The 10,498-nt window shown below is 38.9% G+C and overlaps 1 protein-coding gene across 8 annotated transcripts in view; it reads left to right on the top strand.

Annotated features, from left to right (window-relative positions):
• The first annotated feature begins 2,122 nt into the window (after positions 1-2,122).
• Positions 2,123-10,498, top strand: part of ANXA6 (annexin A6) — a 45,209-nt gene continuing 36,833 nt past the window's right edge. For 4 of the 8 annotated variants that reach the window (XM_087887519.1, XM_087887517.1, XM_087887516.1 and 1 more), the window contains exons 1-2: positions 2,123-2,215; positions 8,532-8,583. In XM_087887519.1, coding sequence (XP_087743645.1) covers positions 8,566-8,583 — 18 coding nt within the window. In that variant the 5' untranslated portion in view covers positions 2,123-2,215; positions 8,532-8,565. Of the gene's footprint in view, positions 2,279-8,531; positions 8,584-10,498 lie in introns of all 8 variants that reach the window. The other 4 variants (XM_087887518.1, XM_034402201.3, XM_034402192.3 and 1 more) reach the window with 1 other exon arrangement.

Here is a 10,498-nt window from a genome sequence, read left to right as displayed (position 1 = left end):
AAACAAGTGTTGATTAAAAAAAAAAAAGTTAGGTGTCATGTCAAAGATTTTCAGCTGAATTATAATAGAGATACGTTTAGAACAACTCCCAATCTGGCGGTTATAATTCCTGGGAATGATAATAAAAAAGTAGTTTAACCTGGAAGACACCAGGTTGGGAAACCTACTTTGAAAAAGGAAAGCTGCTTTGGAATAAACTGAGGATTCTGGTTTTGGAATAATTAACAGTTAATGTTCGTGATGAGAAATAATGCTAAATTAGTCTTTACCATAATGTGAGTTAGATAAATGCTCAATTTTCATACCAGACTTCAGTTTTAGAAATAAGTTACTCATTATGGATAAATCAGATTAACCTTCTTTTTTCAATGGATTTAAGAAACCCCACACTTAGACAAGGGGGAATTTATACTAGTTACCATGCTACTGTTATTGAGATTGAAATGGCTGTCCTGCATCTGGCATAAAGGCGCACACTGTTGTTTACAGATCTCCACATTGAAACTAAAAACACAAGCAAACCATGTATGCCACATCAGAAGAATGAAACATTCAGTGTTATACTTTATTTAATGAAACAGCATTTGCTGAGGGACGAGAGGCAATCAAAGCTTTTTCCTACATAAGAGATCATATTTCATTGAGCCAGAAGATAATGTTCTTTTTAAAAAAGTAGAAAAAAATATAGTTATCCATATATGGTCAGAAAGTTAGATTTAGTGGGATGTTGTCTTTAATTTAAGTCATGTGACCCAGCTGAAGTTTTGAGCTCTTGTTCATTGCTGCTGGTGGTGCTAATGTTTACTAGTGCCAGGTCTGAGGAAAATCATCTCTGGTGGGGCCTCCCTTGACTTTTGGCAAGCAGGATCAGCCCTTCTGTTAGGCTAACTGAAGCTGTAAATTTTGACAGCTATTTTGGAGTAACCTCACATAGGTAATTAGTAGATTTGTTGTGGTGGCTTCTAGAAAGGAAGGATTTTTCTGCATTAGGTGTCAATAAAACTTGGTTGTTCTTGTGGGAGTTTGTCACTTTAGAACAGGGGGTATAATTTCTTTTTTCTACCTTCTGCTGCAGCAGCAGCAACAGCAACTACCGCAGCCAAAAACTTTTCATTAGCACCATCTTGCAGGTTATGTGGCAATACTCAGCATTTTTCCAGGCTGTTAAATCGACTTCCCATTTTAATTTTCTTCAGGGCTTCAGAAGGATGCTACACCAACAACACAGTGGAAATTAAAATAGCATCTCCATGGCATTATTCATTATCCATGCTAGATGGAGACAGAATTAAAGAAGGTCAGGAAAAATCTTTGTGGTGGGTTCATGACAACCGCTCAAGAATGCTGGACCAAGTCCTAATTAGGTTCTTTAGATATTCATATCATCCTACTTGGATGATATGGACTAACTTCAGTCAGTCTTCCCCAGCCTGGGCCCTTCATATGGTGAGATGAACACTCCCAACATGACCTACCAACTTAAAGTGATTTTTCTCTGGATATTCTGTGTATTAATCTAATCACTTTCTTGACACAGTAGAGGCAAGTGATTTAAGTTTAAAGGTTGCATTTTTATTTAAACCCAAGACACACAGCAAGATTCATTTTCCAGCAACAGTGGCAAAAATATTGGGTAAGGTTGCATTCTAATAAGACTAAGTACATTTTTTGTGTGCTCTAGAAGGGGCCCATTCATTCATTTGCTGCATCCTAGCCTCATAAACATGCTTATTCAGAAACACTTCAATAGAATTCCATCTGCCTTAATGCAATTTCTGCCCATGAGCAGAAATTGCAATTGACCGATTTAATCAGAACCCCCCTCCTCTCCCCAAACCCTGCGAGGAAGGCGATCCTAACGTTGTCTGAATTCAGAGACAAGATGCATCTTATGGAACCCATTTTCCTTACTGATGTACTCTGGGTGGGGTTTCTTTTCCCGGCGTGTTAAGAGATGTGCAAAAAGAGGCTCGCCCGCTATAGCGAGCGTGGCGTTTCTCTGCAGCAAATATCTTTCTTTCTCTCTCCCCCTCCCCCTCCTCTCCTCAATCCCGCGCGAGAGGGGAGCGAGGGTGGTGCTAAGGGCCGGCCAGAATTGGAAGATTCCGAGGCTTGTGACGTCGCGGCTCGAGCGGAGCTCGGAGGGAACAGCTGCATTGCGCCGAGGCTGGCCTGCCTTTGATCCCTACCCTAGGAAGAGCCCGGTTGCCTAGAGGTGGGTCCTGCGGCCTCTCCTTTCAACAGCCTTAGGAAGCAGAAGAGGCCTCGGCCCAGCAAAGTAAGGATTTGCATGCCTGCCTATAGCATATAGCTAGCTTAGCTCTCCCTCTCTCCCTTTCTCTCTCTCTCTCCCTCTCTCCCTTTCTCTCCCTTTCTCTCTCTCTCTCCCTCTCTCCCTTTCTCTCTCTCTCTCCCTCTCTTCCCCTTTCTTTCTCTCTCTCCCTCTCTCCCTTTCTCTCTCTCTCTCCCTTTCTCTCCCTTTCTCTCTCTCTCTCCCTCTCTCCCTTTCTCTCCCTTTCTCTCTCTCTCTCCCTCTCTCCCTTTCTCTCTCTCTCTCCCTCTCTTCCCCTTTCTTTCTCTCTCTCCCTCTCTCCCTTTCTCTCTCTCTCTCCCTTTCTCTCCCTTTCTCTCCCTCTCTCCCTCTCTCCCTTTCTCTCCCTTTCTCTCTCTCTCTCCCTCTCTCCCTTTCTCTCTCTCTCTCTCTCTCCCTCTCTTCCCCTTTCTTTCTCTCTCTCCCTCTCTCCCTTTCTCTCTCTCTCTCCCTCTCTCCCTTTCTCTCCCTTTCTCTCTCTCTCTCCCTCTCTCCCTTTCTCTCCCTTTCTTTCTCTCTCCTCTCTCTCTCTCTCTCTCTTTCTCTCTCTATATGCACACGCGTGTGTCCTGGAGAGGATATGAACAATCCAGCAATTGTACTGGTAGCAGCTGCTAACCAATCTCATAAGTCATTTAAGAGGGGAATATTGCCACATGGATCCACATAATGGGGCGGGTGGGGGGGAGGGAGAGAAACCCCATCGCTAGTGAGTTTTCTCTATAAATTTATATTTGTAAGGCGCCGGTGAAGGTGGCTCAAGTCCAGGGTATGCTCTGTTTGATGATTCTGTCATAGAGAACTTTTTCTTTTCTCGCCTTTCTTCTTTTTTAAAGCCTTTTTATACGTGGGAGGAGAAGTTATGGGGTTATTTTGGATGGTCTTGCTGCACTAAAGAAAATCTTTCGAGGAATTTTGTCAACGTGGTTCCTGTTGAGTGAAAATGGTTCCAATAAATTGGCGGTCCCCTTCCCCCCCCCCAAAGTGAAATTCAGTCTTTGCATCCCTTCATCAAAACAAAAAAGGCTTTTGTTTTGTTTAAACTGTAACCAAATTCTAATCTGAGAGGTGAAACAGTACCTTACATCTGTATGAGCTTGAAAAATCTTCATAAACTTTTTGTAAACTGACTGATAAACTGAAAGAAGGCATATTTGGGGACTTTATTTCTGCTAACACTGTATAGTTGCATTTCAAAATTATCTTTTTTTTTTTTAACTAGTAAGCAGGCAGAGTTGAAATTTTATGGGCCCTTTTTGAGGGAAACCATTTTTGGCCATATTATCTAAACCTCAGTAGGGTGTATTTGGCAGAGACTGTTAGTTGTAGGAATTAAATCTCATGGAATTAAGTATTGGAAAAGGAGAGAATAAATAAAGCATTTATAATGTTACTTCTTTTTGCTTTCAAGGCATTAGCATCTCTGAAAATTACCCAGTTGATTTATTAGGGGAATTTTACCCAACTGTACTCTCTTTCAAATGTTCCACAGAATCTCCAGCCAGGATGGAAAAGTCTTTATCCCATTTAATATAGAATAATATCTTTTCAGTTAAAATGTTTGCCATGTGTGGGCAAAGGCATCTGAATGATAAGTCTAAGCCCCCTATTGCCCTATTCCCCTATTGGTTCCCTAGGGGTTGGGTGGGGTCCTGGGAATCATACAGCTCCAGAAAGGTTTTTTTGGACACTTACTTGGAAATAATTCCTCCTGAAATCTATGCTATACTTATTTAAATTGGGAAGTTGTTTTCTGATGCTGCAGGCAAGAACCGTTTTTAATTATTGCTTTCTTAGTACACGACTTTCAGTATTTAAAGTGCTGTACTGTATTAGACTGCTGATATGTTAATGAAAACTTCATTTTGATACAGATTTGTTTAGCTGATTAAGTAATGGTGAGTGAGTACTGGGACAATAGTTTAAAATCTGAGCAAGATACCTTTGTGTACTTTTCCCCGCCCTGGCTATCTTTAAGAGATCTGGCAGTTGTCAGGAAGGGACTAAAGAAAAGAAAAAGCATAGTTACTTTGCAGTGTCTATGGTGGAATCCCTGGATGCTTGTAGCGAAAAAACCCTGACGTCAAAAGATTGCTCCTATTTATTATTTAATTTCTTACTAAATTTTCTTCTATGAGAAAAAAAGCAATAAGGAGACAGGGGAGGGAGAATCAGATTTTTTTTAAAAAAAACACATAAGACTGCCTTCACCCAAAGTTTTGTTAAAAAAGCAGGTTAATAATCATACTAAAAGCTTTTATCTTGAAATACCTGCAGACTGTTCTTAAAATTATAGGCTAAATAGGTTATAGGTTATATAGGTTAATTATAGGCTGTTAACTCATCTTTTTTCTCCTTTTGTGGACATAGCTGCAATTTCATTCATTTAATCTGGCAAATCATTTATGAGGCTGCTTTCAACGTTGCTGTTTAAACTCCTGAAAAAGAGTTTTCTCTTTCAGACCAGATCAGATTAAAAAAAAAAAGAGTTTTCGAAACCAGTGTCCCTGGACAGAATCCAATTGAATACAGAATGAATCTGGGAACAGAGGAGCCAATATTTCTTTCTTGACTTCAGTTAATGAGAACCAGGTTTACAATTTCATTGTCTGCTTTAATGGATCCTCTTGGGATGTTGTAGTATCTTTGTGAATGGAGTTTGTATACAGTAGATGTATTTTAGAATTACACCTTTGATGCCTACTGTTGTAATGCTTCATGGTGCCTCCTTTTACTGGCTTCTATTTATCCTTTACAGTAGTCACATACATTTACCTAGCTTGGTGTATTTGTCAAAGGAGGGGAAAGAGTATTTTTTTCCTTCAGAATGGAAAAATGGCAATCTAACATTTCATAGGATTCTAGTTCTTATTCATCTAGCTTTGATGAATCACTAACTTTGACACAAATGTGGGTCACCATAATAGACTGAAAAGGTTGTTTGTCTAATGCCCTCACCCCAGTGCAGCTTTCCCTGCAGTGGTGCATATGAGAATACTAGTGTGCTCCATTTTATTTTATGTAAGTGCAGAATATCTCCATCAGAATACTAAGAAGTATGTATGCAGGAGAAAGAATGTCTTAGTCATGTAATTTAGGTTATTAGATACCACGATCTAATCTTTAATTCCCACCAGTTTGTGTTTTACTGGATTTCAACATTGGACAAGATGCTTTTTTCTCCTCTGGCCATGTTAAAAGGTTATGCAAATGAGTTTTCTCAGTATGGCAATGTGAAATGTAAGATACATAATTTTAGATGATAAACATATAAACTTGGAACATGGAACAGAAAATGAACTGCAGTCTGTCTGCATCCAACCTAAAAGTATTAATTTCTCACAAGCATTCTTACCACTAAATTCTATTATTCTGAACATAGCAACAGCCTTATTTGATCAATATGTCTTGATGGATCGATGCCAAATCCTTCTTACCAGAAGTACAAAGCATTGTTTTCTTCCCACAAGTGCAGTCAGTAAGATGTGGAGATGTGCAGCTGTTGTTTCCCACTTATCCTGGCTCAGTTATTTTCTCTTTCTGTTGCTTCATATGTTTAAGCATGCCTCGTGCTTCCCTTTATGCTGATTTTTCTTGACCACATTTTGGGAGATATGCCAAAGAAGACATTGAAACATTACTTTGTTCACCATGGAGAGCCTTGAAGGTGGCAGCATGTGCTAACTCTGATATTGTCTATGTGATAACTGAACAAAGCCAAAACTGGTTTAGCTTTATGCATATGCCAGATAGCTACTCAAATTTGGTTACATCACGTCTCTATCTAGGTTAGAGTGAAGACCAAATTTCCTGCCTGCTCTTAGTAGAGCCAAGGTTAAAAAATGGCATAATTAATTACAAGCATGCATATATTCTAACCAAGAATCATAGGTGGATAGCAAGGGACTTTTATAGAAAATAACATGAAAACTTTGGTTTTATTAAACATGTCTTTTCATATTCCACCCATCTCTTTTACATTTTTTTTTTTTTTTTGCTTTAGGGATGACCTGGATGGCTGAGGTCTTTTTTGCTTTAATAGCCAGCACAATCAGATCATCAGAAGTATCCAGCCATCCTTTGTTTGAATGGAGTCTCTTTTTCTTTCTCGTTATATAAATTGTACTAATAAATGTATTATCAGTCAACACAAAGCAGTGATTGATGTTCCAGCTTTGACAATACTCACAGATATCTGTTGTGGTATTACATCACTAAAATTTCAGGTGTTTCACAGTACCAGAGAACGTTACAGACTAAGGGAAGTGAGAATTCATAGGCTGGATTTATACATATTGCTAAATCATAATTTGTTGGTTTGGAATCCATGGGAATATTAATCTATTGTGACTTATTCAGCAAATTCTTAGTTAAAATAAATTGTGATTTAGTATGATAGAAGAACTTAGTAGTATATTTTCTGAAGGAAATATTTTGCCCAGTTAAAAAACATTCATAGCTGAATTCTACCATAACAGGCCCAACCAGGAAAAATAGCTAGTATTACAGATACATGTTAAAAGATAGAAAATGTACCTACTATCTAATATATGTATGCAGCTGATGTGTGATGATCACAAATGCCTTAATGAGTACTGTGTATTTTTAGTTTGATAAATTCACACTTATTGCATGCACCATTATATTTTTATGAATTCCTGGGAATTACTGAAGATATCCAAGTAGTTAGTAAGAAGAAATAGGTGCTATATTTCCTTACACTGGCACTGGCTAAAGACTTCAAGAGGTATCTTCTCATTGAATCATATCCCTGTAGACTGACTGCAGTGCAGTGAGGCGTTGCCATGCATTTTTACTAGATGGTGAGGCTTCATGTATCATGGAAGTACTGTAGTTGTGCTTAACAGTGATTGTCATGCAGCTGTGCAGAGTGGAAAAAAAAATATTTCTCTTTGTATTTAACAAGCTGATCCTGATCTGCCTCCTTTAATCCTGGATTTTTTGCATCTCCTTTCCATAAATGTATAAATGCTTCAGCACAAAACACCTGAACTTGTTTAATAGATATGGCTTCCAATTAAATATATTGTCTTTTTTTGCCATCAGCAATTATTTTTATGCCTTTATTATCAGACATGTCTTGCCAAACCCAAATGTTAAGAATTCAGAACAAATGCCAAGACATGTCAGTGACAGAAGTGGTATTCAGCAAGTTCTGACCAGTTCTGGAGAACCGGTAGTGGAAATTTTGAGTAGTTCGGAGAACCGGTAAATACCACTTCTGACTGGCCCCGCCCCCATTTATTCTCTGCCTCTTGAGTCCAAGCTGATCAGGAGGAAATGGGGATTTTGCAGTAACCTACCCCTAGAGTGGGGAGGGAATGGAGATTTTACAGTATTCTTCCCCTGCCATGCCCACCAAGTCATGGCCACCAAGCCATGCCATGCCCACCAACCACGCTCACAGAACCGTTAGTAAAAAAAATTGAATCCCACCACTGGTCTACCGCATAGCTCCCAGTGACCAGTAAGATCCCACAGAGTTGGTCTCCTCCGGGTCCCGTCAGCTAAACAATGCCGGCTGGCAGGCCCGCGGGGGAGGGCCTTCTCTGTGGCTACCCCAGCTCTCTGGAACCAGTTACCTCCTGAGGTCCAGACCATCCCCACCCTATTGGCCTTCCGAAAAGCAGTGAAGACTTGGCTTTTCCGGCAGGCCTGGGGCCGTTGATCTCGCTCTTGCGATCTGGTGAGATCCGGCCATGAATGGTATGAATGAGTTTTAATGTTTTTAATTTTTAAATGTTTTTTATTACAATTTTAAATGTATTGTGAGCCACCCTGAGTCTTCGGAGAGGGGCGGCAAATAAATTGAATTAAATTGAAAATTGAAATTGGTCAATGAGTATTATTTATTATAAAAAAGATATATATAAATAGCAAAATTATAAATAACTCCTGAATATATGCTACATATATGTCTTTCTCAACACTGGAGCATTAAAGCAAGGTATTGAAAAGTAAGTCAGTGTTTCTATTCCAATATATTTGGTATATACTGTGGCTACACTTTTCATTAGCTTTTGCAAAGTTAGCCAAGAATTTGAGGAATTACAGCTGCAAATCAACTGCAAGGAGCCAGATGGCGGAGTCTGATTTGAGTTATATAGCTTTTCATAGGCTTTATTTCTATATGTCTCTCAGAAAGGAATACTTTTGAACCATGCTTTCAAAGACTAACCAGTTTTTTTTGTATTTACAGCATCCTAAACCTCTGTGATATTGGGACAGAAAACATGTCAAACAAAGGAAAGGTAAGAAACATTTGGTATCTATTTATGGAAAAACTCAAGAAGTGATGTGCCAGTCACTGCTTGAGCACAGAACCTTTCTGCTCTTCATTAAGGCACATGAGCTTGAGAAACAATTATGGCTGCCTTATAGAATCTGCTGCTAAAACAAGTTAGCTTATTCAAGCAGCATGATATATATTTTTTGATTGTGTGCATAAGTAGCAGAGAGGTTCTATGCTCACACAACAACTAAAGCACTTGTTGGGAATTATTTTCAAAATGTAGACAACCCTAAAAACAGATAGTCCTCGGCTTACCATCGCAGTTGAGCTCAACAGTTCTGTTACTAAGTAAGATAGTTGTTAAGTGAATTTTGCCCCATTTTATGACCTTTCTTGCCACAGTTGTTAGGTGAATCACTACAGTTGTTAATGACATGATTGTTAAGTGAATCTAGCTTTCCCTTGACTTTGCTTAGCGGAAGGTTGCAAAAGGTGATTGTATGACCCCAGGATTCTGCAACCATCGTAAATATCAGTCAGTTGCCAAGCATCTGAATTTTGATCATTTATTTATTTATTTATTTATTTACTTACTTACTTACTTACTTACTTACTTACTTACTTACTTACTGGTTCGATTTATATGCCGCCCTTCTCCGGAGACTCAGGGCGGCTTACAATGCGTTAAGCAATAGCCTTCATACTTTTGTATATACCTGCTTAGTAGGGCTTTCGGCCCCCCCCTAAACGGTGTTCTTTTTTATACAAAGTCAGCTTATTGCACCCACAATCCGGGTCCTCATTTTACCTATCTCGGAAGGATGGAAGGTTGAGTCAACCTTGAGCCTGGTGAGATTTGAACTCATAGTAATTGCAGGCAGCTGGCAGCCAAGTGCTACTTAACAGCAGTTTAGTCCGCTGTGCCACCAAGGCTCTTTTCATGTGAAGAGCTACAATGGTCATAACTGTGAAAAACAGTTATAAGTCACTATTTTTTCTGTGCCATTGTTAACTGTTGTAAGTCGAGAACTATCTGTAGTTGTTGCTTAGTGGGTACAATGATCATGCTGAGCTAAGAATTATGGGAGTGAGTCCAATATGTCAGAAAGAAGATTGTTCCCATAAACAGCTTGTAACCATAAACAGATAAACATAGGAAGTAGACAGTTTGATTGCTAAAAGTACAGTGCTTCTTATGCAGAGCAGGGCTTTGAAATCCCATTTGTGTATGTATACTTATTCTGAATGTTTCTACCCTCTGATGGGTTTTCTATTGCCTCTTTTGCCTCCTGGTACCTCTTTGGGAAAAGGTAAGTCTTGGTTACTAAACAGTGAGTATTGTGCATCTAGAGCAGGCTGTGTTTAAATGATTCTTTTGAAGTAGTATATAAGACCTTATTGCAGAGAATTAATGTAATGTACAATAGTGGTTACAACAATTGAGGTACCTCTTGTAGTTTTCTGAGATCCAGACATGTAATCTGAAGATCAATACATTCAGTTCTGTATTAAAAGGGCAGGAAAAAAAAAGATTGTGTAGTAAGTAATGAAAAGAGTTCAAAACAGTACTTTGAAAACACACCATCTTAAAACATAGCTGTGTTGCTTAAGCAAATACATGTCAGAAGCAGAGAAGCAGAATCCTGAGTGTATGTAATTGTGTGAAGATGGTTGCTTTGTTTCAAGGTAAGCTGCATCTTTAGAAAAAGAATTGATATTTGAGTTCTAAAATCAAAAACACTAATTACTCTATAGTAAAACTTTCTATTTCTTATAAGACTCTGGAAGGCCAATAACATACATTTAACAGAGTTTGACAGGACCTTAGGATTTCCCTAAGCTTAGGTTTGCTGTCTGCAAAAATAAGAGGTGATATCTGAAGAGTATAATGTCTATGCTAGTGGAAACAATAAGTTGCAAAATTTGATCAGAAT

The sequence above is a fragment of the Pantherophis guttatus genome, chromosome 2 (genome assembly GCF_059756535.1).
Source record: "Pantherophis guttatus breed Tessera chromosome 2, ASM5975653v1, whole genome shotgun sequence".
NCBI classification, from domain to species: domain Eukaryota; kingdom Metazoa; phylum Chordata; class Lepidosauria; order Squamata; family Colubridae; genus Pantherophis; species Pantherophis guttatus.
Note: the sequence above shows the minus strand (reverse complement) of the source record. Positions and strands in the feature narration are given on the sequence as shown.